The sequence below is a fragment of the Oryctolagus cuniculus genome, chromosome 20, assembly GCF_051225735.1.
Source record: "Oryctolagus cuniculus isolate XC-2025 breed Fujian yellow rabbit chromosome 20, ASM5122573v1, whole genome shotgun sequence".
In the NCBI taxonomy this organism is placed as follows: Eukaryota; Metazoa; Chordata; class Mammalia; order Lagomorpha; family Leporidae; genus Oryctolagus; species Oryctolagus cuniculus.
The window spans coordinates 45,160,751-45,188,261 of record NC_142886.1 but is presented as its reverse complement, the minus strand read 5'-3'; the positions used below and the strand labels follow the sequence as shown (position 1 = coordinate 45,188,261).

Genomic DNA, 27,511 nt, shown 5'->3' with positions numbered 1-27,511 from the left:
GATTCACACGCAGAACCCAAAGAAATAAATGGAATTCTCCCAAGGATTCCGATTGCCCGAGACAGCGTCCTGGAGACAAAACTCCAGGCCTGTTTTGGGAATCGTAGGGAATGAGAGAGCTATGCAGAGACTCCTTGTCCATCCGTTTATTGTGCTATGCAGAAGAGACACGTGTTTCCATGGTGCGCCAAGTCCCGGCATGGGAGACGCCGACAGTGGGACAGCTTTTGGGGTCTTTTGCAGGACAGGTGTTCTTTATCAGGGAATCAGCACAGTGCCCAGGGCAGCTCCTACCCCAGGCCCAGCAGTGGCATCTCAGACCGCGAGAGGACCCCTAACTGACCATTAGGAGCCCAGGGGGTGTGGCCCTGCTCCTAGGAGACCTAGAACACCCCAGCTCTGCGGGTGGAGTGAGAGCTACACATGGTAAAGGGTGGCCTCCTCCCCCCATGCATACTCATGGCTCATTTGAATACTAAACAGTTCCGACTTCCTATTCCACCTGTTTGCTCCCTCTAGTCCCAAGCGTGTTACTGGGACATCTTTTTGATCCTTTCTGGTTTAAATTTAGAGGCTTCGGGGCTCCGTGCCATGCCGTCGCTCCTGGTCCTGCAGGCGGCAGCCTCTCCAGGGGGCCGCGAGCTGAGAGCTGTCGGAGTTCCTGCGGTACTGTCCCCGGCTGGGTAATGCGGCTCTCGTCTCCCCGCGGGGCTCCAACCATGCTGGCCACGGGAGGCAGACACGGATTCCCCAGGGGACTGAGGCTTCTGACCAAGGATGCGGCTGGTCCAGCTTCCTCCCCTGGGCTCCGCCAACACGCTGACCACTGGAGGCGGAGCCTGAGCAACTCCGCCCTCTGGTTCTGTGGAAAGGGACAGGCAGGGAAGGCCCTGAGGGAGGGCTTTCTGTCTCCTTCCCCTTGGCCCTCGGAACTGTCCATCTTGGGGGAGTGCTGTCCCCAGAAGGGGGTCCTCAAGGTCACCTCGGCCAGGGCCCAGGCTGCCCTGGGCTGTGGGCTGCACGGATGAAGGCTCAATCCACCACATAGAGGGGTTGGTGGCCCTGGCTTTGGGTCAGTGACCTTTATGTCCTGTCGCTGGCCAGCTGTCTGTAGTGGCCACCACTGCCTCCTACTCAAGCTCTTCTTGGGGTCCCCCCGGGCCCACAAGTGGTCACCAGAGCTGGGTCATCCTGGGGCAGCTCCTGCCTGCGGCAGGGTCTGAGCTCCGTGACCCAGGGGCAGGTCCCCTCAGGCTTCTCGCTCCCTCTGCCTCGTCACACGGCAAACATACTTTGTGCATGCATGTGGGGGGCGGGGTGATGGGAAGGAAAGGTGGCAGGGAGCCCAGGGTACTGAACGCCTACTGTGTGCAGGACACTGGTGGGTGCTGTCCACCATCCCTGGCTTCCAGTCTGAGTGTCCTCCATGGAGCCCCTTCTCAACCTTAGCGTCTGTCCCTTATAACGAACGTGTCCCCACTCGGTGTACGTAGTGAGACCTCACGTGCACATAGCACCTGTTGCTTTTCAAAGTCCTTTTATGCCCGCTGTCCGCATGAAACACGGGACACGGCAGTCCCCAGGAGACTGAGGCAGGGACGAGGTGGGTGGTGACTGGCTGAGTGGAACCCTGGGCTCCTCACACCTCTGCCCCTGGATGCCCACGCTGTCTCGCTTGGCCTCGTCACGGAGGAGCCTCCTGGAGGTCCTGAGTGCTTAGTCATCCTCGCTTGAGTGTCCAGAAGTCCAGGTTCATCCAAGACATGGACCTTGCCTCTTCTTTCCCCGCTCTTGCCCAAGCATTCAGCGTGTGGCACCTGCAGCAAGTCCGTCTGTGTGCTCATCAACTCGTCCATCACGGAGGACAGCTGCAGGATCCTGGTCCCCGGGTTCCTGTCAGGGATCTCTCAGAGTTCAACCTGCATGAATGCAGATCCTCTAAGGTCCCAGCTGAGCAGATTAAAGAAACCTAGGGTGATAACTGAGCACTTGGCCACGGCCCCATAGTGGGGGTGGCCATTCTGGTGACCTGAGCTGTTACGCTGTGGCAGAAAGTGACACCACGTGGGAGGGAGGCTCAGTCACTGCTGTCCCTGCCCCACGCACCCTCCACTCCTGAGAAGGAGCAGGCTGGCCGGGGATGGCAGCCGACAAGGGCAAATGCCGCTGTCGTGGTTATGGCGCCCTTGCCGGTGCGTGAGGTCTCCCATCCTCATAGCCACGCTCACTGCAATGCGGCAGTGCACCAATCGCTCCCCTGTGGTTACGGGAGACACCGCTGCGTCGCGCACGGTCAGGTGGGATGGCCTCTGCTCCCTCCTGGGCGCCCGCTGTGGCGCGTCAGTCCCTCACACACGGACGCAGCAGCCCCTGCTGGCGGTTCACTGGCTGCTCCTCGTCCACTCTGGCAGCTTGTGGATTTGGCGCTCCACCGAGATGGAGGTCCGCAGCGTGCCCATGGAGCTCTCCGCCTGCACGGGTTCCAGCACGCAGCCCGCCTTGGGGCAGGCCGCCCGGTACACCTCCCGGGACTTCTTCCGGAAGCGCTTGCCCACAATCACGTAGACCAGCGGGTTGAGGCAGCTGTTACTGTAGCCCATGAAGGAGCCGACCTGCGTGATGACGTCGATGACGTGCTCGTCCCAGCAGCTGGAGAGGACTCCGAGCTTCAGCAGCGTGTCCAGGAAGGTGCTGACCTGGAAGGGGAGCCAGCACACCACGAACAGCAGCAGCACGGCCAGCACCAGCACCGTGGCCCTCCTCTCCGTCTGGATCTCCTTGAACTTCTGCATCTCGTTGTTGCGCAGCACCTGCAGGATCTGCACGGTGCAGAAGGTGATGACGCTCAGGGGCAGCAGGAAGCCCACCAGGTTCAGGAGGACGTTGGTGAACACCTCCCAGGAGCGGGACGGGTAGTCGATGATGCAGGCGGTCACGTTGTAGCCCTCGTCTCGGTAGTCCTTCATGGTGCGGAACACCAGCATGGGCGAGCTCAGCAGCAGGGTGCAGCCCCAGATCACCAGGCTGTAGAGTTTGGCCCAGCGCACCCTGCGCATGCGGCCTATGGACATGGTTTTCACCAGGGCCAGGTAGCGGTCAATGCTGACCAGCATCAGGAAGCAGATGCTGCTGTACAGGTTCATGTAGATCATGGTGTTCACCACGCGGCACAGGGCCTCCCCGAAGAGCCAGTCGAAGTGGTTGGCGATGGTGACGGCCCAGAAGGGCAGCCCGCAGGCCAAGATCAGGTCGGCCGCCGCCAGGTTGCCCAGGTAGACCTCGGCCACCGTGCAGCTGCTCTTGTGCAGGCAGAAGACGCTGAGCACAAAGAGGTTCTCGAGGGTGGCGAGGACAAACAAGACCCAGAGGAAGGGGGCCTGGATGACGTTGAGCCAGCCCGACCACTCCGTGTTGGGACAGCCACTGCTCTGGGAGACAGACCCGTTCAGAGCGGGCGCGAGCACTTGAGAGGTGATGTTGAGCATTTCGGCGCTGAAAGAAAGTGGAAAAGAGGCTATTACCCCTCGGGGCCAGGCGAGGAAGGGGGGACCGTGCTGTGGAGGCGAGGGGGCTGAGAGGCCCGTGCGCTCGGCAGCAAACCAGGACGCGGCGGCAAAGCCCTGGTGGGACTTGGGCTGGGGCCCTTGTCCGTCTCCCTTAGCCCAGCGTGTCCTTGCTGTCCTTTATCAAAAGGACCTCACTGACTCCAGGCGGCGACACCGCTGGCCCGACAGGGTCCCCATCCCCAGACTCCAGCAGTCATACCCTGTTGACCAGTATCGTCCGGAGGGGTTTGTGTTGGGAAATTCCCGGTCCAGGCAGAGAAATCCCAGGTCTGGGCAGAGGCAGCTACCACTTGCATGGAACCTTCCCCCTCTCCCTGCCCCGAGACCGACCAGAACCCGCCTGGCAACCACAAATCCCCTAAAGAGCACGGCACCGCTGACCAACCATGAACTTGGACACCAGCCAAGCAGGCACCTCTCAGCCCCGATCTCGGTCCATAAGAACCATCACCGCCAACTCCTCAGGGAGCCCGGGAATTCAGCAATGGCTGCCCAGCTCCTTGCTCTGCGCTTTGCAGTAGTCACTGACTTTCTCCCACCACCATGATGTCAGCGTTTGCTTTCTCCACCTCGGGCAAGAGGACCCAGGTCTGGGGGTTCTGTATCAGCACCTCCAACCAGCTTGGGGGTTATTGTGCAAGAGAGACGTGCCCTGAACCCCCACAACTCTGAGCTACACAAACCTCTGCTTTGTCAAGTTCACCTGTCCCAGGTAATGTGTTGCAGTCATGCACACTGGTCTAACCCACTGCGTTTGGCTCCGTAAACAGCAGGTGCTATCCATTCTTGCCAACCTATGAAAACAGCCGGCCTCACACGCCAGCACCACTCTCCTGGGCTTCTGCTCCCCAGGCAGCGAGCTCAGCATGAAGCCTCTCCCGCTCTCAGGTGAGTCTTGCGGCCATCAGGCGGGCTGCTTTCCAGAAATGTTGCTGTCAAGGGTCGTTCCTGGCCGGTGCCGCGGCTCACTAGGCTAATCCTCCACCTAGTGGTGCCGGCACACCGGATTCTAGTCCCTGTCGGGGTGCCGGATTCTTTCCCGGTTACCCCTCTTCCAGGCCAGCTCTCTGCTGTGGCTCGGGAAGGCAGTGGAGGATGGCCCAAGTACTTGGGCCCTGCACCCCATGGGAGACCAGGAGAAGCACCTGGCTCCTGCCATTGGATCAGCATGGAGGGTGAACCAACGGCAAAAGGAAGACCTTTCTTTCTCTCTGTCTCTCTCTTTCTCACTGTCCACTCTGCCTGTCAAAAAAAAAAAAAAAAGAAAAAAAAAGAAAAAAAAGGGTCGTTCCTCTCTCCCTTCAGCCAGGAGTCGGGGGTTTGGCCAGGCCTGGGTCTCGACCCTGGTTGTGTGGTCTTGGGTGACCTGAGCTTCCACCTTGATCTGGAGCAGGCTACTGCTCCCCTCCTGACTCACCTGTGTGCCAGGTGCAAGGCTCCCATCCGAGAGTGGACGTGGACGTGAGCATTGAGCCTCGCGGTTAAGATGTCTGCGTCCCGGACCGGAGCACCCGGCTTTGACCCCCGACCCCAGCTCCTGACTCCAGCTTCCTGCTAACGCAGACCCTGGGAAGGCATGATGATGATTCAGGCAGTGAGGTTCCTGCCACCCATGTGGGGGACCCAGATTGTGTTTCTGGCTCCTGGCTTTGTCCCTAGCTGGGCTGCTGTGGGCCTGTAGGGAGCAGACCAGCAGGTGGAGGTCACCTCTTCCTATCGGCCTCTCAAAGAAAGAAAGAAAGATCAGAGAGTGGCTGTGAAGTCCCGTGGACAGGCCTGCAGCACGCCGTGGGGGCTGGGCAGGTCCTCCCGGTGACCTGCAGCGCGGCCAAGGGAAGGCAGACCCGAAGCTCTTCCCGGGGAAGCCCAGTATTGGGCAGGCTCACGGAGGGGGATCTGAGACACAGACCTGGGGGAGCCTACTCCCTGCTCCCAGGATTTCCCAGGGGCAGCCCCGCTCTCCCCCAGAGCAGCCGCCTGGCCTGCTGGAGCCAGACTGTGATGTGTGAGTAACCCTTGAATTAGCCTTTTATCCCGTGAGTGTTTCCTGAGCATCTGCCCCGCGCTGAGCGACTGCCCCGGGCGCAGGGGCTCAGAGGAGCTCCCGCCGTTGGGCTCCTGCCCTGCCCAAGCCCCCGACAACTGTAGCCCAGCCAGTGATGGGTGCTGCAGGGTGTGGGGTATGGGACGTGGGACTGCGGTGGTGACAGGTGGAGGAGGCTGGGGGTGGCTGCAGCTGGGTCTTGAAGGGTGAGAATTTCAGCAGCAGATGGGGAGGAGGGCGGGTGGACCAGGTGGAGGGGAACGGGGGTGGAAAAGCCGCTGGCCTGTTCTGGAAGCTGGCACCAGATGCTGGGGCGGAGGAAAAGCCCAGAGATGCAGTCGGGCCAGGGACAAGAAGACTGGTCCTCTGGGAGTGAGGCTTTGCCCTGAGGGCATTAGGCATGGAGGCAATGGTGCTGGAAGAAGGTTCTAGAAAGATCTCTCCGGCACAGCAGTGTCCAAACTTCTGAGATGTTCCTCCCCTTGGAAGGCGCAGACTGGTTGCTCCTCCCACGGCTGTGGTGCACACGGGGCTCGCCCCTCGCCGGCAGCAGCCGTGATGGCGGGGGCCTTCCGAGGCCTGCCAGAACATGTATGGCAGCCTCTGCCAGGGCCTCTTGAGCTGCTTGCCCTGGGGAGGCCAGCCACTACAGCGTGGGGACACTCCAGCCTCCATGTGCAAGCCAGCTTGCTCTGGGCAGCGGCCCTCTGGCCCCAGTGAGGCCTCCCGTGGTCCCGGCCCCCCAGCCTGTCCCAACCCCAGCTGAGGCCCAGGAGACATGCCAAGCTCCATGTTCTGGCCCTGTGGGAACCGGCAGCCTCTTCTCCCTGGGGCCCCAGAGGGAGGCCCTTCTGCGCCGTCCAGCCCTCAGCCCTGCTTCTGCAGCCACAGAAAGTGCACCCTCGGAAGCCCGGGCTTGGGGTGTGGTCGTCTCCGTGGGGTGGCTCACGAGCCCGTTCCTAACTTCTCAGCCAGACAGCTGGTAGCCGAGGGGGGAGCACCCTGGGCCAGAGCTGGTCCTGAGGAACCTCGGGATGGTCAAAGACCCGTAGTGGGTGCAGAATCTGGAGCTGTAGGGCCAGCGCTCTGTGTCCAGGCTGACGTACCCATCTGATTGTCTCCCTGGGCGCGGCAGCTGTCACGGGACCAAGGAAGGGCCCGGGCTGCGTGTCGCCAACACTGCCAGCCTCAGCTGTCACCAACACTGCCTGCCTCAACACGGAGCTCCTTTCCTCTGCCCCAATTCTGAATCTGTCCCCCTCACAGGCTCTCTTTGGAGTGTCCTGGTCTCTCACCAGATGTCAGCACGTGTCCACGGCAACGTGGCTCGTGGGAGACCCCCTGGGTGTTGATGTCAGTGTGTGGCTCTCTTGGCTTCATTTCCAAGTTCACCAGGGGGAGCTCACCCACGACAGCCGGAGTGAGTCCTCCTCCTGCCCCCACCCCAGCCCCGCGGATCCACGCTGCTGCTGCTCCCAGCGGTCCCACTGGGAGTGGGACATTTGTTGTCTCCGGCTTAACATTGCCTGGTGCCTCAACCATTGTCCAAGACACGAGGGTCCAGCTCTCCTGGGAGCTCCCCTGGTTGTCTCCCCACCCCCACCCCTAAACAGTGAGCTGGGGAACCCCTGTGACTCACCCCAGAGAGGCTGTGGCAGGCATGGGGTCGTCATAGACTGTCAGGAACATTGATGTCTTCAAGGAAGAGAACATTTGGACTCCGATGGGGATGTAAGCAAGGCTGCGCCTGGGCCGACCGGAGGAGAAAAGAGGGTGAGTGGGACAGGAAGGGCCAGCGCCGCCAAGTCCACGGCTTCTGCACTGGGGACAGGGGTGGAGGGAGGCTGCATTCGTGAGCGCTGCCTACGTCCTGCGTGAGAACAGTCACAGCCCCTGGGAGCTCACGGTGTGGTGGAGGGAGCCAGACGTGGCCCGGTCACTGAGCACCTAAGGGTGCACTCCCGTGAGAGCACACAGCACCCATCCCCCATCCAGCAGGGTGAATGGGTGCTTCAGGTAAGAGCTGTGTGTGTGAATCATTATTGTAAAAACACATTTTAGGGGTGGCCATTTGGCCCAGCCAGGAGCCAGGACCTCCATCCTTGCCTTCACGTGGGTGACAGGGGCCGAGGACTTGGGCCATCACCTGCTGCCTCCAAGGTGCATCAGCAGGAAACTCGAGTTGGAGTGGAGCCAGGACTTGAACCCAGGCCCTCTGAAATGGGATGCGGGTGTCCCGAGTGGTGTCTTAACCACTGAGCCCAAATCCCCTCATTCTAAATGGATGTTTTAGATGTTACGGCCAACACTGATTCGCTTGTATTCATCTCGCTCAGAATCCCATCCAAGCAGACTTATTTTTAAACCATTCCCTCCACTGACTCAAAAAACCCTGGCTCTGGAGCTGTCGGGATGAATCCCACCCTCGGCTCAGAGAGAGCCATTGGCCTCCCAGGTCCTTCCTCTTGGGGCCCTGGAGGCCGTGGTGATGTCATCTCACAGCCAAGGGTTGCCTTGCTGTGGGGTCCCCAGACGCGTGGCCAGTGATGGGTGCTGGGCACGCTGCCCCTGTCTTAGCTGAGGGAGCCTGAGAGACAGCAGGTGCTGGAAGAACTCTTTTTTTTTTAAGTTAATTTTTTTTATTTGACAGGTAGAGTTACAGACAGTGAGAGAGAGAGAGACAAAGAGAAAGGTTTTCCTTCCATTGGCTCACTCCCCAAATGGCTGCTACAGCCGGCAATGCACCGATCCGAAGCCAGGAGCCAGGTGCTTCTTCCTGGTCTCCCATGGGGTGCAGGGCCCAAGCACTTGGGCCATCCTCTACTGCCTTCCTGGCCACAGCACAGAGCTGGCCTGGAAGAGGGGCAGCCGGGACTAGAACCCGGCACCCATATGGGATGCTGGCGCCGCAGGTAGGGCATTAATGAATTGAGCCGTGGTGCCGGCCCCTGGAAGAACTCTTGAGCTTCCTGGAGCAGGTGAGCGGGCCCCCCCACTCCCTGTCTCGGAGGGGGCACCAGGGGGAATCTGAACACGTGCATGGCCTTGCCGCAGCCCCGCTTCCTCTGCTCGCCGCATCTCCGCCACTCTGCACTCCTGCATACGCAGCCTGCCTGACTTCTTCCCGTCTGCATTTCCTTACGAGGGTACCCCTGTCACATCAACCCCCTTAAACACCTGTTCTCCCGTGAATCTGCCGTTTGCTACAGGAGCTCCAAGCAAGGACTTGAGAGGGGAGAAAGGCAAGGGGTCTCCCCTCCCCCGTGCTTGGTGGCTGTGTGTTAAGCCGGGAAGCGCCTCCCTGAGTGAGGGCTGCACACGGCAGAGCAGACAATCGGGCACATGCCCGTGTGCCTCCACCAGCTCCCCAGCGCTCACGGCGGGAGCGCGTCCCCTGCGGGTTCACGTGCTGCGTGTGTGTGTGTGTGTGTGTGTGTGTGTGTTTCCTCGTGGTGGCAGTGCGGGCAGCTGGAGCTTTCGAGAAGGGATCAATGCGTTTCTTTCGCAAGTGAATGCCCCCCCCCATCTCAGAGACCCGGATGCATTACTGGGCCAGCCTCCCATTTTCTGCCATGAGCTGCAGCAGCACCGACCACTCCCCTGTGCTGGGTTTCCCAGCCTGCAGTGCTGCGAGCCAGAAGAAACCTCTCAGCTTGTCAGTGACCCAGTCTCAGGAATTCTGCCACTGCCGCAGACACGAGGTTTGCAACCAAGGCAGCGGCTGCAGGGTCTAGCCAGAGTCTGACGGCTAACTTCGTATCCCATTGCATTTATTTTTAAGTCACCATTCTTTAGTGACAAGCACTACTCACGGGGCCAGCACTGCAGTGCCAGCATCCCATATGGACACTGGTTCTAGTCCTGGCTGCTCCTCTTCCAGGCCAGCTCTCTGCTGTGGCCTGGGAAAGCAGTGGAAGATGGCCCAAGTGCTTGGGCCCCTGCACCCATGTGGGAGACCTGGAGAAAGCTCCCGGCTCCTGGCTTCAGATCAGCACAGCTCTGACCACTGTGGCCATTTAGGGAGTGAACCAGAGGATGGGAGACCTTTCTCTGTCTCTTCCTCTCTTTGTCTGTAACTCTCTCTCTCAAATAAATAAAATCTTTAAAAAAACCACTACTCATGTCCTGTTTAGATGGCTGATGGGAAGTTACAGTCCAAAGTAAGTCACTATTAAGGAAATAGTAGTACAGGTCCCACAGACACAGCAGGAGCAGGGAGAGTGGACCACCAACCACGGAAACCACAGGGCGAAAGCGGGCAGCTGGGACCCGCGTCCCCGAGGGAGGCCGCCAGGGTACCAGCTGATCCTGGGTAAATTCCTTGCCAACTGTGGGTCTCTGTTTCCTCATGGAGGGGATTTTCTAGATGGTCTGGAGGCTTTGCACAGCCACACCCCTGGAGAGGGGAGGCAGGGAGCACCTCGGGCTGAAGCTGTGTGCAGTGGCCCTGGGCTCAGCACACGGAGTCGTCAGAGGTCACCTCCTCACCCTGGGCATCAGAGGCTCTTCTGGAGACAGACGCCATGAGTCAGGCCCAGCAAGGTCCCCGTGCAGGACGTGGGCCACAGACATGGCTCCCCGCAGCCTCTAGGTGGCCTAGGCCAGGGCCCTGCCCAAGCGGAAGCCATGCCTGAGCCACGAGCCCTCTGCCCTCTGCCCAGCTCCACTGCACAAGAGGAGCCCTTTGGAATCCAGGGAGGCAGCCTCGGCATTCCCCGGCGCCGTGCCGTGCCAGTGTTACGTCTCTTCCGGAAATGTCGCAGAGAGCTGGCCTGCAGGGCAGCACGAGGCTGAGACCCAGGGAAGACAGAAGAGTTGGCGCCCAGCACAGGTGTTCCCATCGTGCCTGGACCCGGGAGTCAGGCTGGTGTGTTGGCTCTGCCCCTGGGCTCTGGGTAGCATGGGGACAACCTCCCCTGAGGGGGGCACTGTGGGGCTCTCCACCTTATTTCTTTAATTTTGTTCCTATGTTTCCAAGCAACGGAGGGACCATTACTCCCTTCCCCACTTTACAGATGAGCAAATAGGCAGAGCCGACAAGACTAGAGCTGAGCTTTGAATCCAGGCAGTGTGGACCAGAATCCTAGTTACTCGTTTATTTTTCAAGCTTTTTATTTTGGAAAAGGCTGACTGTCTCCGCACACTGATACGGTAGCATCCCGACACTGTGTGTGCCTTTCAACCGGCTTCGATAACTGCCTACTCACAGCCAGCCAGCCTTCTTGGCCCCGTTCCGCCCTCTCCTGAATCGTTCGATGCACATCCTGCGTGTCTATCATTTAATCTCTAAATATCTCAGTACAGAGCCGTACAAGCTAAGGACTCTTATTTCAGAAAATGACCACACAGCCATTATCACACCTAGAAGCAGCTCACAAGAAATTAGCGCTAGTGCCGCAGTCCGGGCCGTGCGCCAGCTCTCGTCCTCCCAAGCATCGCATGCTGCCCGCTTGCCCAGAGTGGATTTTCTCAAATCAGAATCCAATTTGCTTTACGCAGCGAGGCTATGATGGGCCCTTCAGCTCCCCTGAGGTCCCTTCCTGTCCTTTCTTCCAACCCCCGGGGTTCGCCCAGTGGATATTGGCACAGCCTGGGGGCATAGAGACAGACTGTGAGTGAGAGGCCAGGTTAGCGTCCTAGTAGCCCCGTTAAAGAAAGCAAAGGTGAAATGAACTTTAATAATGTGTGGTTTAACTGAGTGCACCTGCTGCAGTTTGGCTGCCGGTTTATTCCCCCGAGGTTCAGGTGCCCGGGGGCTTGGTTTCCAAGGTGCAGTGTTCAGGAGGCCCGAGGGGGAAGCATTAAAAGGCTGGGCTGCTGGACGGTCATCGGGTCACGGCATGCCATCCTCGCCGGTGGATTGACTCGGCTCTCAGGAGTCAGGCCTGGCAGGACTGGTCTAGCTCCCACTAAAGCAGGTTGTTCTAAGAGACGGAGCCTGACCCCCGCCCAGTCTCTGTCTGGCGGCCTTGCTTGCACACGAGTCCTCCTGCCCCTGACCAGTGCCTTCTGTGGTTCTCCACCTCTGCGCTCTCACTGGGATGCTGGCGCCGTGCTGTGTAGATCGGCCAGCAGCCTGAATTGTGAGCCAAATAAACCTCGCTCTAAGTCACCCAGCCTCGGGCATTTTGCCATAGCAAAGCAAAGTGTCCCGGATGAAGGCTGAGTCCGGGACACTTGCCTTGCAACACGAAAGCCATGTGTGGAATCAGTAGTGAGCATTTCCTACCGATGCGTGTTCCACACTCACCATACACCCCAGCTTCACCCAGCCGAGTCCAGGTGCCGAAGGCCACCTGCAGCGCGTGGCCACCGCAGGGGGCGGCTCAGCTGGAGAGCGTGACCACTCACTGCATCCTCCTCAGAGCCTGGGGGCTGTGATCCACTGAGAGACAGATGTGGGAAGGGTCTTTCACCCCACGTCCTGACACGGGGCCCCTAAAACCCTCGGGACTTCCTGGGTGTTTCTGTCCTAAGGGGGCGACTCCTGCTGTGTTCCTGGCCAACTGCAGGACAGGAGCCGCCTGCCAGAAAGACCAAGCCTCACGCCCTCCCTCCAGGATGGTGGGGCGGCTGGAGGTTGGGTTAGCAGTCAGCCAAGCCCTTGTGAGAAAGCCTGCAGCAGAACCCCTCCTACACGGGGTTGGGAGAGCTTCCGGGATGGCGAGCACGTGGAGCTGCTGCCAGGGTGGCGCCCAGAGCGGCACGGGAGCACCACGCCCCTCCCCGTCGGTGCCCCATGCAGCCCTCCCATTGGCCGTCCCGGTGGGGGTGGGTCCTCCCTTGTACAGGAATCAGTAGATGTAAGGAAACATCTCCCTGATCCTACAAGCCCCTCGGCAAGTGAGCGAAGCCCAGACAGCGACGGGTCCAGTCCGGCACTTGTGATTGGCGCCTGCGTTGGGGCAGTCCAGTGGGCCAGAGTCCTTAACCCACATGGGGTAAAGTCCGTGCTAACTCCAGGTAAGGAACGGTAGAGGTGAGCTCAGCCGTCGGACACCCAAGCGCTGCTGTCTATTGGCCGGTATGGGATAGCCCCTCTCGCCTGCACCTGGTGGCCGGGCCGGGACGGCCCCTTCGCCCACACCTGGCCGAGCGGTGTTGGAGGCAGTGAGTGAGAAACAGCTGCCTTCCCTGTACAGCGCACCTGCTTCGGCCCCTGTGGCCTGCTTGATTGAGTCAGCCCTGCCTCCCTCCCCTCACCAGGGGCCTCGGCCCGCACCTTCCTGCGCCGGGCTCTCTGTCCATCCCAGCACGGTCCCCCGCCGGTTCCTCCATGCTCTGTACCCTTCCCCACCATTTTCCTGCCGCTCCACACACCTGGGAGCTTCCCACGGGCCCCCTCGCTTCAACCGTGCAAGCGTCTGAGCAAGTCCCCCTTCCTCCAGGAAGACCTCCCAGAGAGCTGACCCCACCAGCAGCTCCTCCCACGTACATTTAGAACTCTGTCCTGGACCCCTTCGCTCCACCACACTGACTCCAGGGCCCCCAGGGGCACCTCCGTCTGGACATCAGGCCTCAGCCACGCTGGGCTCTCCATGGGACCCTGGCGTGGGCAGCCCCTGGGGGATGTTGACGCTGGCATGGAGCCTGTCGCTCCCCCTCTTCATGGAGGAACGACACTAAGCCCTGCCTAGGCTTCATATCCGAGTCACGGCACCATTATGTCGCTCCCCCTCTTCGTGGAGGAACGACACAGGACCCTGCGCTGTTCTTTTGTCTGCTCGGCCCTCCCCGGGTTTGCTGCTGGTTCTTCCCGGGTTGGCTACTATCCCTTCCACCTCCGTGGAAGGGCGGTTCCCCCTGGCCACTTTCCCCACATCCGCAGGGGAGCGGCACACCGCCGGCCGGCTCTCTCGGGGGCTGCACAGGTGTTCCTCAGGTGTTCCCCTTAGATGTTCCTGGTGCATGCCGTCTCTCTCCTCCTTTATAGTCCTCTTCCGCCAATCCCAACTCGGCTGCCCACACGCCGAGCACGCTGCTCTCCTCCAATCAGGAGCAGGATCAGCTCCTGGAGGTCATCACTCAAGTTGGCAAGAGGCAGCTGCGTAGAAGCTGTTTTCTCCTCTCCCAGCGCCATATTGTGGGAGAGCAGATGCATAGAATAAGTCTTAATTCCAGTAACTCAGTCCAGTCTGGGTTGCTCCCCACAGAGCCGACGGGTTTCCCCTGCAGTCCCTGGCTTGTGTTTTTCTGAGTGCCGACTCTGCCAGCTGCCAGCACCCATCACAGCTCCCATTTTGGACAGCTGACTATGATCGCCAAGCAGCATCTTAAGTACTTTCCATGAAATAATTTGTGTCACCCACACCCATTTTACAGATGAGGAAAGTGGAGGTGCAGAGCGATGAAGTAGTGAGTCCCCCGGTGAGTGGCTGGCAAAGCCGGGATCTGAACCCTGGCGCCTCCCCTCTCTGTCTCTGTAGTGTGGTCACAGCAGCGAATGAGAACCTGTGCCTTCCTGCAGGGGTCTCCCTGGGAGGCCCCGGGGGCAGGAGGGCAGCGAGGTGAGTGCCCGGTGGTCTCCATCGTACGTTCTCCGCGGCAGCTCTCACCCAGAGCAATCCCCATCGTTGTCCTACGAGGGACTCGCTATGCCTGTTTCACAGATGACAAAACTGAGGCTCGTGGAGGAAAGTGGATTATCTGCAATCACCAGGTGACCCCACGCACAAACCCTGCAGAGACGAGAGAAGCAGGAAGCAGCCCAGCTGGTTGTGCTGCAGTCTATCGGCAGACCAGCTCTCTGGGCTCGGAGGGGGCTCAGGAATCTCCCGCCTGACCCAGCCCTGTGCAGCTGTGGGCGCCGTCTGCTCAGAGCCAGGGGCTCCTCCACCACCACGACCTGCCGCTTTTCGGGGCTCCAGGGAGGGGTACAGACAGGACCAGCGATGGGGCGCATGTCCTGGGCCATCAAGGTGGGACCTGAGTCAGTGTGGTCAGACGCCCGGCTGGGTGCTGGCTCGGAGCCCATGTCCGACACGGCAGCCTTCAGTGTCGCCGTGCTAACTAACGTTCTACGTAGTGTAGCACCCGCGCTCTGGGCCACGGCGTCAGTGTGTGCCTGGGAGCAGCAGGCTTGTCTGTACAGGGCGGGGGGTTACTCGGCTTGTTTCCCTAAGGTCCTTCCTTACGCCACGGTCACGGTATAGAGAGGGTGCAGGGCGCCAGGGTGCAAACCGCAGCCTCGCCACTCACTCGCTGTGTCACTGCACAGGTGCGGAGCAGCTGAGGAGTGGCTCTCGGTGGCAGTGAGTCCCCTGTCCCCGGAGGTATTCAAGTAAAATCTGGGTCCTGTGTCTGGGGAATTTGGTCCAAGATTCCCTAAATTATGCAGATTTAAGTCCTGGGACCACGCATGGCAATCCCCATCCAACGCCTGAATCCCACCTGCCCCGTGGCCTTTCTGGTCTACATCTGCGAGCTGTGAGTGGCCAGAGGGCCAGGTAGGAGGGTTACAGTGGGCGGGAGGCCCCCAGCTCTGAAGGGCAGGCTATGGCCTCAGACCCTCCAGGCTGCTGGGGGACAGAAGGTCTCTGTTCTCTTGTTACGCAACTCCCCTTCCCGCCCCCCGCAGAGGAACCCTGATTTGTAGCTCCCTTGGCAGGGGGTTCTCGCGCCCTGCCTGGGGACAGGCTCTTCCTTGAGTCCCAGAGCGGACTCTGTGCTAACCCAGGTGGAAAATTCCCACCTCCGGAGCAGGGAGGAGGGGAATTCCTGGCTGCTCCGGGTTGCCGGCTTCCTGTAGCTCACGTTTGCAGAGCTGAACCAAAATCCCCCAAGATGCCCTGCCTGTGCGTCCCACCCTCCTGGCCCAGGCCATGCTCAGGGGGTCACCTGGGCGGCCGCCCCTCCCACACGTTCTGCTCTCATGGAGGGGACCGTGGACCTGCAGTTCTGCGTCCGTCCATCCATCCATCGGTCCGTGCTCACTGGCTCCACCTCTCCGAGCATCGGATTCCTAGTCAATCAAGTGGGGGTTGCTGATCGTGGGTGCTAGGCATCCGTTCCCCTGCGTCTGAGGATCTGCTCTGACTGCCTGTCCCCAACGCTGCAGGAGCCCCCAGAGCCAGGACAACAGGACAACATGGTCTGCAAGATTTAAGGGGCAGAGCGGGGTGGGAGGAGGGAGGGGGAGGCAGGTGGAGTGCTGCTTTGCTGTCCTGTGGGAATGGGGTGAGGCCAGGAGTCGGTGGCTCCCCAGCGTGTCTCAGGACAGTCAATGTTTGGATGATTTGGCGAAGCCAATGCACAACCTGAAAAAACAGCTCCTTTCTGTTTTCTCCGTGTTTCTGAAACTCATCAAAAGGGGACAGGAAATGCTTCACGCGCAGAGACGTCCCTCATGGTTTAGAAGTGGGAAATCGAAAACTTCCTCAACGTCAGGGCCAAGGGGCTGGAGAAATACACGATCCTGTGTCTATGCAGTGAAGGTTAAGCAGGCGTTGAAAAGCGCGCTTTGGGGGACGGCACCGTGGCTCACTTGGTTAATCCTCCGCCTATGGAGCAGCATCCCATATGGGCACCGGTTCTAGTCCCGAATGCTCCTCTTCCAATCAGCTCTCTGCTGTGGCCCGGGAGGGCAGTAGAGGATGGCCCAAGTGCTTGGGCCCTGCACCCGCATGGGAGACTGGAAAGAAGCACCTGGCTCCTGGCTTCGGATCGGCACAGCTCTGGCTGTGGCGGCCATTTGGGGAATGAACCAACGGAAGGAAGACCTTTCTCTCTGTCTCTCTCTCTCTCACTGTCTGTAACTCTACCTGTCAAATAAAAAAAATATATATATATATATATATATATATATATAAGGGTGCTTTGAAGGGTGCCAGAAAGGAGGGGTGCTTCTGACAGCCTGTGATGTTCAGGAAACCTGGGCCCAAACTGTGGGACCCTGTGGCTCAAAAAGCCGGTGGCAAGGTGCGTGCCTGGCCCAGTGTGCAGCGGCTGCTTGGGACACCTGAATCTCGCGTTTGGAGGTCCTGGGTTCGAGTCCCAGCTACACTCCTAATTCAAGCTTCCTGCCAATGCACACCTGGGAACTTCACCCAGGGGATGGCTTCAGTACCTGGATCCCGTCACCCAGGTGGGAGACCCAGCTTGAATTCCTGGGTCTGTCCGGGTCCATCCCTGGCTGCTGTGGGCATCTGGGGGGGGGATGAAGGTGGAGGACTTCTCCCTGTCTCTCTCCATGTGTGTGTATCTCTTTGCCTTTCAAATAAAATGAAAATTGTATTAAAATTGTAATAAAAAAATAAAAAAAATCTTAGAAAGTCCAGGAGGCAACATAGCAGGTGGTGGCTGACGTGGAACATGGATGGGTTCGTGGTGGCATTTCTTTGTAGTGATTCCCACATGTGTTACATTCATCTAGGGAACCGAGAAGCCCGGCACGGCGGAGGCACGTTCTGGGGAGGAGCCTTCCTGGGGGACCAGAGGCCTCCTCCCAGGCGCAGGACTCTGCCTGGTGCGTCAATTGCATCCCAGGGAGACAGGACAAGGCCAGGAGCAAATACTGCAGCCGCCGTTCTTCCTTCTGATTGGGCGGTGTCACTGAGCGCCCGGCCTGTCCCAGCTGCGCAGGAGCTCCTGGGTGGGCGACGGTGTCTGCTGCTGCGTGGAAGCCGGAGACCAGCGTGGGTGCCTGCTGTGTGCCTGGCCTGGCCCTGCCCCCACTCCCGCTTGCACGCCCCCAGCCCACGGGCACGCTTGGGTGCTTTGCAGCTCACTTCCTATCTCAGCCCTCTGACCACCGGGGGTGGGGCTGGAGCTCAGAGCACGGGCTGGGGTTGGGGGTCTCCGCAGGCCACCCTGTCTGGCGAGTGCGGCAAACCCGCAGGTGATGAAAGAGCCGGCATGCTGGAGTCCCACAGGCCGGCACCCCGATCCCAGCTCTGCCGATACTCCCACTCAGACTCGAGCGAGGGGCCCCCCTCCCCCGAGCCTTCACGCCACCACTTCCTGGCACGAGGTCCTTGTGAGAATCGGAGTGGCCGTCCCCGGCCCTGAGGGCTTCCTGGCGTGGGCTCCCCTTCCTGTCCCAGGAGCGCTAATGGCCTCGCTGTCCCCAGTGCCCCATCCACCCCCTCAGCCACAGAGACCGCAGCCTCCTCTCGGAGGAAACTGCCCGGGGAGAAGAGTGACCCTTATGGTACATGTGCGAGCCCACCACTGGGCTGACCTGCAGGACACAGCCAGGGGACGGGCAAGGTGTCCCAGCCACAGGCAGACTGCACCTGCTGGGCTTCCTCCAGAGGAGGCGCGAGGCCCGAGGGGGCTAGGAACGCTCACACCGGCGCTGGGCAGCCTCCTGGCCCTTCCCAGGCCCCTGGGCACCGCTCCCCTCATTCAGCCCCACCCTGCTGTGCCTGGGGCCAGGACCTTCAACCTGGAAGCTGCCCACAGTGACGAATGAGACAGGGTAGATGCGTCAGAAAAGCCGGTGGTGGGATGGGCAGGCGGTAGAGAGGCTGAGTGTGTGTGTTCATGTGAGTGTGCACGTCTATGTATGTATGTGTGTGCACGTGTGCTTGCATGGTGTGTACATGTGTGAGTGCACGTATCTGTGTGTACATGTGTGTGCATTTGAGTGTGTGTGTGTGTGTGTGTGTGGGTGTACCTCGGGGATGAGGCAGAGAGAGGCCCAGGAAGGGGAAGATGGCAACACTGCCTTTGGCTCCTGACTGAGGACACGTAGGCACAAACCCTCCCTGTGTCTGTCCCAGGCCCTCGGGGGATGGGACCCGGGGTTACAGACGCATGGGGCTGTGGCAGAGCCTCGCCTGTCTCTCCCACTAGGCTCCGAGCGGCTGTGGGCAGAGGTCCATGGCCAGGGCGTACCCAGAGCGGTGTCTCCGGGAGTGGTGCAGGCAGGGAAGGTTAAGCCAGCTGCCTGGTCCCCGGCACGGCACAGGCCCTTCACCCCCCATCCTGCAGTGTCAGCACCTGCGTGGCCTTTGTCCCCTGCCCTGCAGCAGGTGAGGAGGCGGGACCCTGGAATCGGGCCTCCTGATTGGCTGAGTCTAACTCAGCACTGTGGGACAAGAAGGCCGCTTGGTCCCCCTTTCTAAATTCTGACCCCAAATACCAAAATGCTGGTGGCTAGCAGGTCCTTTCAATAGGCTAGAGGTCCTGTCTGGGAGCTGTGTGTCCTGCGGGCTCGGGCAGGGACCTGGGTGATAATGGAGGGAAACTCTGGGATGCTGGAATTTCATTACAAGGGGTGCGTGCTGGGGTGGGGGTTCAGCCGGGGAGTCCACCGGTGGGCTGCTGCTGGCCAACAGCAAAAGCTCTTCCACGTCTCTGGACGCGCGGTGAGACCTGGCCTCGACCCCAGGCAGCGGCACCACAGCGCCACCCCTTCGCCCGAGACCGTCCTCCCCTCCCCGGCCTTGCCCCTGCCAGCCTCCAGCTGCCCTGCTGCTGCTGCTGTGGGCCCTCGGCCCGGGGCCCCAGGCCCTCTCAGGCTGGGGGCTGTCGTGGCTCGGCCGACCCTTCTACACCAGAGACCCCTCTGTCTTGGAGCTGGGGTCTAAGGGCACCAGGAGGGTGGGATCCCAGGCCTGCGCCAGCAAGCGTGAGAGGGGCCGGAGCTCTTGCGTGTCTGCCTGCCTGCAGGTGAGGGGCCTCCTCTTCAGAGGCCCCGGACGATCAGCAACACCCCCTGGAGAACGGGGCTCCAGACGGAAAGGAGGCGTTTGTGGGCGATGGAACCCCCAGCCCGGCAGCTCGTGCTTTGGGGGACGGCACCATGGCTCACTTGGTTAATCCTCTGCTTACGGTGCCAGCATCCCGTATGCGCACTGGTTCTAGTCCCGAATGCCCCTCTTCCAATCAGCTCTCTGCTGTGGCCCGGGAGGGCAGTGGAGGATGGCCCTCAGTAGAGGGGACACCACGCGCCTGGCTCTGGCGGCAGGCTGGCCTTTACCTGCCCACCTCCGTCCACCCACTCAGCTCTCTGCATGGCACACACGAGGCCTGATGGTTCATCTCCCTTCTCTGGTTCCTCCCTACACGGCTACTGGTTTTGTCATCACCATTGTCTTCCCCCTATTGATCTCTAGTCGACATGCAATGCTAAACTATTCTGTATTATTCTTACAAATAATTCACTTATTTGTAATCCTCCCGGTGTAAGGATTCCGACCTGGAGAAGGAGTGACTTCTCCCCGGCTCTGGCTGTGTCGCAGGTTTGCTAGGCAGCGTTTTGTCATTTCTCAGACACCTGTGGTTTCAGTTTTCAGAATAGCTTTAGTGGAAGAGCTTTAAGGAAGTGTGTTTTCTAAAAATTTCAGGTGGTTTGGGATGTTTGGTTTTTTTTTAAGGTCTTCCTTCCGTGGGTTCACCCTCCAAATGGCTGCTACAGCCGGCGCGCTGCGCCGATCCAAAGCCAGGAGCCAGGTGCCTCCTCCTGGTCTCCCATGCGGGTGCAGGGGCCAAGCACCTGGGCCATCCTCCACTGCACTCCCGGGCCACAGCAGAGAGCTGGCCTGGAAGAGGGGCAACCGGGACAGAATCTGGCGCCCCGACCGGGACTAGAACCCAGTGTGCCAGGGCCGCAGGCAGAGGATTAGCCAAGTGAGCCACACCACTGGCCACAACTGGCTTTTTTTTTTTTTTTTTTTTTTTGACAGGCAGAGAGAGAGAGAGAGAGAGAGAGAGAAAGGTCTTCCTTTGCGTTGGTTCACCCTCCAATGGCCGCCGCAGCTGGCGCGCTGCGGCAGGCGCACTGCGCTGATCCGATGGCAGGAGCCAGGTGCTTCTCCTGGTCTCCCATGGGGTGCAGGGCCCAAGCACTTGGGCCATCCTCCACTGCCTTCCCAGGCCACAGCAGAGAGCTGGACTGGAAGAGGAGCAACTGGGACAGAATCCGGCACCCCAACCGGGACTAGAACCCGGTGTGCCAGGGCCGCAGGCAGAGGATTAGCCAAGTGAGCCGCAGCACTGGCCACGATTGACTTTCATATTTGATGTCAATTTCCACAGCATGCAGCCCGTCAGAGTCCTTCCTCTAAGCCCATCGTGGGCTCTTCTGTGGGCACCAGGACAGCAGGTTTCTGTAAAGACTGCTTGGGCATAGCGTGTGAGGAGGGTGTATTCTTTGCAGGGCACAGTGCAAAATACCCCATTTCCACGCTGTCGTGGAATCCCATCCATTGACAAATTCTCCTCCCAGAAAAACACAGACGTCTTCCCACTCTCCCCGCCAGCTCCCTGCGTTTTTTGCTTTGGTTGAAGTACAAGACGCTCTCGCCCAGGCCCCTCCCAGATCTCTTCTGTTCTGTTCCCCCGACCGCGACAACGCTGCGCGAGCCTCACGCTCACAGCCCTGCACGCTGATGGGTTTCGCGGTCACGACCATCTTTCCTACAGCCCTGCGTTTCCTGTCTTGACTACACAACGTGATTGAATTCCCCTTTGGCTGAAAGGCTTCTTAATCAAGTTTTTTTTTTTTTTTCCCTTTTCAGAAAAATGCCGCTCCCTAGGATCTGCCTCGGGCAGCAGAGCCCACTTCTGGGTCCCCTGCGGCACCAGGGCCCAGCACAGAGCGAGCACCTAGTGGGGGCTCGGGGGAGGCCTACTGCAGTGACCCAGGCCCACTTGTGCCGCCACCGCCCCCCAGGCTCCCCCAGCGGCCCCTTGGCGGTGCTGGCTCCCCGGTGCCATGAGCCGCTGCTGCCCCTCGCCCCCAGGCCCTCCCTGCCACGTAGGGGCAGATGCAGGGTGGATGGACACAGTGTGGACCTGTCTCCTTACCGCCCTCCAGGGAGCACCCTGCAGGGGGTACACACATTTCAGAGAACAAAGGAGACCACAGTGCCCATACAGGAGCCTCCCTCCTGGTCCTGTCTCCCCCTCCCCCCAACACAGCCACACTCTCAGCCGCCCTGTGTCTGCCCAGCCGCCACGTGTGTGCCCATGAGCAGGTGTGCTGGGACCCTCAGGGGAAGCACCACGATGCACCTGCTGCCCACGTCCTGGCCCCTCTGCCTGCCGCCATCTGTCAGCCGCGCCTCGATGGCCTCATGAAGGCCCCCGACGAGGGTGGCCCCACTTTTCAGGCTCAAAGACGTCGAATCATCTGTCCCTGGTTGCATAGCCGGGGGGGCTGTGCAGAGAGGAAGGGAGAGCCACTCTTCTTGGGGGAGTGAACCAGCAGATGGGGACCCTGTCTCCCAAATAAGTGAGTAAGCAAAAAATGTTTAAGAAAACCCCCAGAGACATCAGCAGGTGCTCTGGTACCCACATCCCGAGTCCCTGAGCAGGGGCAGCCGTCAGGGATTCCGAGGCACAACGAGGTTTGGTCCCTGCCCCCGACCACCTCCCTCCCTCCTCCGTGGGACCCCTACAGGGAAGAGGAGCAAAGCAGCACAGCAACAGCCACAGAGCAACAGGGCTGCATCGGTGGTGCCCAGCACTCCAGAGTTTACAACACCCCACGACCAGTGCCCGGCACTCCACAGGTTACAACACCCCACGACCAGTGCCCGGCACTCCACAGGTTACAACACCCCACGACCAGTGCCCGGCACTCCACAGGTTACAACACCCCACGACCAGTGCCCGGCACTCCACAGGTTACAACACCCCACGACCAGTGCCCAGCATTCCACAGGTTACAACACCCCACGACCAGTGCCCAGCACTCCAGAGTTTACAACACCCCACAGTCAGTGCCTACCTAGCACTCCAGAGTTTACAACACTCCACAACCAATGCCCGGCACTCCAGAGTTTACAACACCCTATGACCAGTGCCCGACACTCCACAGTTTACAACACCCCACGACCACTGCCCGGCACTCCAGAGTTTACAACACCCCACAGTCAGTGCCTACTTAGCACTCCAGAGTTTACAACACTCCACAACCAATGCCCGGCACTCTGTAGTTTACAACAACCCCCACGACCGGTGCCCGGCACTCCAGAGTTTACAACACCCCAGGCGCCGTCGGGCATTGGCCACTTCCGGCTCTGCCATGTGGCTTAGCTGCCCAGGTCTTGGACCCTTTGCCACTCCCTGCCCTGGAGGCAGAGCTCAGAGAGGCCAGAGATATCGGGTGGGTGGGTGGGGAGGGGTCTGGCTGAACCCAGGGTTGGACCCTGAAGGGAGTCGGGATGAGGGCCCCTTGCTGTCACCGCCTCCCAGAGCGCTGCCTAGGAGCTTGGGCGGTTGTGGGGGGGGCGCTTTTCCCTGGGGTCCCCCAAGCTCCGGGTTCCCTACCACAAGGCAAACACAGCACCTCCGGCAGTCCTAGGCTGTTCCTTCTGCCTCTGCGGCCATCCCTGGGCTCCCTGGGCACCCGCAGTGTGCCTGCCCCAGCCTCAGGACGGTCCTCAGAGGCAGGGTGATGCTTCCCACGGCACAGGGAGAGACCGGAGGCTCAGCAGTGCCACAGGCAGGATTCGAACCCAAGGCCCTGTCCTGCTCTGCTCCGCATGGCGATGGTTTACTTTGGGGGTGGGGGCTCACACCTGTTAACCCGCAGAGCCCTGTAGATCCCACCATGCTGACAAACACCGGACACCTAGGGTGTGTTCTGGGGCAGCGGGTCCCCAGGGAAAGCAGAGGACGTGGGGGGGGGATTGGGATCTGGCCGTCCTCCTACGGGGCAGGCTAGGGACCCTTGATCAGAGAACTCCAAGGAACAGAAAGCGGGCCCGTTGCTCCATGGGGATCGGGTTTGCCTGCGCCCAGGGCAGAGCTCCTCATGAGTGGAATTCTCCTGAGATGGAACAGGCTAGCTGCTGTGTAGACACTCCCCGCCCCCGGAAGCACGCACACTGAGCGGAGACCCGGGGGCTCCCTAGCCTGGGTGGGTGACGGAGGGGACGCAGGCTTAGGAGCTCCCATGACCCCCGGAGCCCTGGGGTGCTCAGCGCCTTTTCAACCCCTGGTTGCTGTTTTCTCTTGTTCCTGGCAGGTTTAGGTTCACAGCAAAACTGAGGAGCAAGTTCCAGAGGCCCCGTGGACCCGACCCCCAGGCATGCGCAGCCTCGGGGCTGTGTGTCCAGACCTGGTGAGCCCGCAGCTACGTCGGCACCCCGAGCCTGCGGCTCTGTTAGGGCTCACTCTCGGCGCGGGGCTCTCTCTGGCTCGGACGCGGTGGACCGTCACCTCCCGCCGCTGGAGTCCCACAGAGCACGGCTTCACTGTCCTGCAGCCCCTCTGTGCCCTGCATCCCCCGGCCACCTACTGACCCTTCCACCCACTCCGCAGGTTTGCATTCTCCAGAATTTTCTAGACTCTCCTGTGTCATTGGCCCCGCACCGTGTGTCGCCTTTTCATAAGCGGCTTCTTCGACTCAGTGCAGCCCGGTCCTTTGAGGCCGGCCGTGAGACGCGTTCCTGTGTTCAGTGACTGTTGGGTCGCTCAGCAGGACACCCTAGTGCTGCCTCGTCCTGGGCCGTGGAGACACCGTCGCTGCTGTCATCCCTCGGCCAGTCCGTGGGGCTCTCCCTGGCCCCGGGGGAGGGGGCCCTCCTGGGGGACCCTCCCTGACCCCACGCAGCACAGGGGAGAGGAGCTGTTGCCCTCAGATGCCCATGACTGCTTACCCAGGCGGTCGCCGTGTGAGCAGAGGCCACACGGTGTAGCTGTTCCCCTGCCCAGTCCTGCTGGTCAGTCTCTGCCAAATGCGGCTTAATCCCGAGTGCTTCTGCCCACCTGGCAGGCTCCATCAATCATCCGGACCACCCCGTGGGTAAAGGGGACAGAGACCGAGTCCCCAGGAGGTGGAGGGACTTCTGGGGACATTGAAGAAAGGGTGTGGCCGAGCCGCGTGCCCCTGAGACTCGGCTTCCCTATCTGTCCTGGGAGGGGCTTGGGGTCTGGGGCATTCAGGACAGAGCTGGCACGAGACCCTGGGGTGCTGCCTGTGGGGCTAGCAGGTGCGCCTTCCGGCCCCCGATGCTTCCCCACAATCCCTCCTCCTGGCTGCCCCCACAGAGCAAAGTCCCCTCCAAGCTCGTGGGACTCACCACTGCCGAAAGTCCCCTGGCACCCCATCTGCGGCGGTGGCATCGTCTGGGGTCACTCGCCCTGCCCCCAGCCTCCCAAGCTCTTCTCTCAGAGAAGGTAAGAGGTGGGGTTCGCGCTGGAGCCCCTAACTGCCCCACACCCAGGCTTGAGCTCTGCTTCCTGTGGGCGGCAGAGCCACAGGGAGCCGGTGACTCAGTGAGGCGCATCCTAACCTGCCTGGGAGAGCCACGCCCACTGCCCTCCCCCACCTAGACTCACGGAGCAATTTGAGTAGCGGCTACTAAGTATTGACCGCCTACTGCATACACTGCCTACAGAACCAGGCCTTCCTTACAGCTCAGGAGAGTGGGACAGAGTAGCTCGCCCGACAGTGCCCCCGCAGAGCCGGGGGCTGCCCTCCATGCTGGACGCCAGGGCTGTGACAGGAGGGACCGGAGCCTGTCTGAGATGGCGGCACCACCACCCACCAACCACCTCCCCAAAGCACATCACCCACCATTTGCCAAACCCACTCCTTTCTGCTGTCTGATTGCCTCCTGCCGTGCCCAGGAAGCAGAGGAGCAGGGGCCTTTGCGGACAGAACAGGGGCACAGAGAGGTTTAGTCACCTATCCAGCAACACACAGGGCCCACGGGCCGCCCAGCTGGAAGCCAAGGGCCCCACACTGGCCCTGCCGTCCCCTGCTGTCCCGCCCTTCCTCCTGCCGCTTTATCTGCTCAGAGTCTACAGAAATCAAATCCCTAAGCAGCACGCAGCATGCTTCCAGGAAAAGAGGAACCTGGAATCCGCAAGACAGGTCCTCCTGCCCGGAACCCCCTCCTCAGTCACTGGCCAGACCCGGGGAGCCTGGGAGCTTCCCCCAACTCCCCAGGACCCGAGCGAAACTTCTCCCGCAGCCGCGCGGGCACAGGAGAGCTGCTGGGTCAGCCCCCGCCAGGCACTCGGCACTCACCTTGTCCAGAGCGGCCGGGCACTTGGCGGTTCCCTCGGTTCCCTGGGTCCAGCCAGTAGAGCTGCCGGTCCTCCCCACCCCTCAGAGACCCGCGGGAGCCGAGAGGCGGGGGAACAGCTCATCTTTCAAGGGCTGGGTGGTGATGTCATCGCCCTCCTGGGCACCTCCTCCCGCCACCTCCAGCCAAGCAGTACTGCGTCCCTGTCCTGGGCTGCGGCCGGCTGGCGGCAGTTTCCCCAACTCCGGTGGCCTGCAAAGGCCAGGCGGGGATGGCTGTGGCCGCCCTCAGAGCTTCAGGGGCCCTGTGAGCCACAGGGAGGTTCCCGCCGTGGCCCTGGGCTACCGTGGCTGACCAGGACAAAGACGGAACACTCCCAGCTTATCCTGGTTGTTTTGTGTCTGTGGTGTGGGTGTGAGCAGGGAGCATTTACACCCAGGGGACCCGGGGCGGGAGAGGTTTCCTGACATTTCTTTTTGCGCCTTGTTTCTCTCCAGAGGGTGACTGAGTGGGGCAGAAGCTCAGAGAGCAAGCACCTGGCCCTGTCCTTTCTCTGCTGACAGGTGCTGCCCCGAGGTGCGGCCATGCCTTGGGAGATGTTTGGGATGCATTGCTCCCCCTCCAACATCCCAGCTTCCTCAGGTCACCCCATAGTCTCCCCGACACAGCCCTTAACTCACCTGGATCCGAGAAGGTAGGGGCTGGGAAGTGTGGGGATATTTGGACAATATATAGTTGACAGGCAGGGGCGGGGGTGGGGAGAGAGAGAGAGAGGCTGGGAAAGAGAGGAGAGAAAGAGAGAGAGAGAGAGCTCCCACCCTCCTGTCTGCTGGTTTGCTCCCCAGATACCCACCATGGCCAGGCCTGGACTCGGAACTGGAGCTGGGAGTTGGGAACACAAGGCAGGTGTCCCGGTGGCTGGGAGGAGTGCAGTGACGAGAGCCATCACGCCGCCTCCCAGGGTCTGCGTCAGCAGGGAGCTGGGTGTCAGGCCCAGGCACCCCTATATCAAAGGTGGGCCGGTCACTGCAAGGCTGAATGCTTGCCCCTCAAGCACTCTTACTGAAGTCCTATAACCCTTCCAGCAAAAGGAGACCACGGGGGCGGATGCGGCTCAGCGGGTTCGGCTGGCACCAAGGATGTCCACATCCCATACAGGAGCGCTGATTCTAGTCCTGGCTGCCCCACTTCTGCTCCGGCTGTCTGCTAATGCACCCGAGAAGGAAGCAGATGATAGCCCAAGTACTTGGATCCCTGGCGCTCGTGTGGGAGACCTGGATGGAGTTCTGGGCTCCTGTCTCCATCGTGTCCTAGCCCTGGCTGTCGTAGGCATTTGGGGAGTGAACTAGCAGACGGAAGAGTGCGCTCTCTCTCTCGCTCACTCTCTCTCTTTTTCAAGTAAATAAATAATAAATAAACACACAAATCTTAAGAGAGAAGAAGAGAGATACCGGGTAAGAGTGGATCAGATGGAGTTGTACAAACAGGAGGGTCCTAGCCTTGGCTGCTCTCCCCCTTCCCCTGACCCTTTCTTCCGTGGAAGCCAGGGATGAAGCCCAATGATCTCCAGGAAAGTCTGGGGGAGGCCTGGCATCTGGCCTTGGCCCTGGCCTGGCTGTGACCTGGTTGTATAAACTTGAGTCAAGTCCTGCTCTGACTTGATCTTTGCTGACTCATCTGCACCCTGACCTGTTCAACCACATCGGGGCTGCTTGGCCTGGGGTGTCTGCACTTCCCAGGTGGGGACCGAGGTCCATGGATGGGCTCTGGGAAGCCCCTTAAAACAGTGCTCCTGGGGCCCTCTCTGTGGTGTAGTAGGTTAAGCCACCGCCTGCAGCGCTGGCATTCCGTATGGGCGCTGGATCGAGTCCTGGCTGCTCCACTTCTGATCCAGCTCCCTGCTAATTCTCCTGCGAAAACAGCAGAAATATCGCCCAAGTGCTTGGGCCCCTGCACCCATGTGGGAGACCCAG

General features: G+C 60.5%; 1 protein-coding gene across 4 annotated transcripts; it reads right to left on the bottom strand.

The window, feature by feature from the left end:
* Positions 1-131: 131 nt before the first annotated feature.
* On the bottom strand, positions 132-25,905 carry BDKRB2 (bradykinin receptor B2). Of its 4 annotated transcripts, XM_070065599.2 has the most exons (4): positions 25,541-25,640; positions 7,250-7,357; positions 4,984-5,132; positions 132-3,492 (listed from the first exon to the last, which is right to left on the bottom strand). In XM_070065599.2, exons 3-4 carry the CDS (start codon positions 5,007-5,009, stop codon positions 2,382-2,384), a joined length of 1,137 nt encoding a protein of 378 aa, XP_069921700.1. In that variant the 5' UTR covers positions 5,010-5,132; positions 7,250-7,357; positions 25,541-25,640; the 3' UTR covers positions 132-2,381. The 4 variants fall into 4 exon arrangements, with proteins under 4 accessions (XP_069921700.1, XP_008247599.3, XP_069921699.1 ...); XM_008249377.5 differs by lacking the exon at positions 4,984-5,132 and having other exon boundaries at positions 25,541-25,905; XM_070065598.2 differs by lacking the exons at positions 4,984-5,132; positions 25,541-25,640 and adding an exon at positions 24,588-24,766.
* Positions 25,906-27,511: the final 1,606 nt, after the last annotated feature.

Coding starts and splice junctions, on each gene's coding strand:
- BDKRB2 (XM_008249377.5), bottom strand. CDS start 25,662: ATGAGCTGTTCCCCCGCCTCTCGGCTCCCGCGGGTCTCTGAGGGGTGG. Junction 7,358..25,540: donor GCCCGGCCGCTCTGGACAAG/GTGAGTGCCGAG, acceptor CGGTCGGCCCAG/GCGCAGCCTTGCTTACATCC. Junction 3,493..7,249: donor CCTGCCACAGCCTCTCTGGG/GTGAGTCACAGG, acceptor ACTTTCTTTCAG/CGCCGAAATGCTCAACATCA.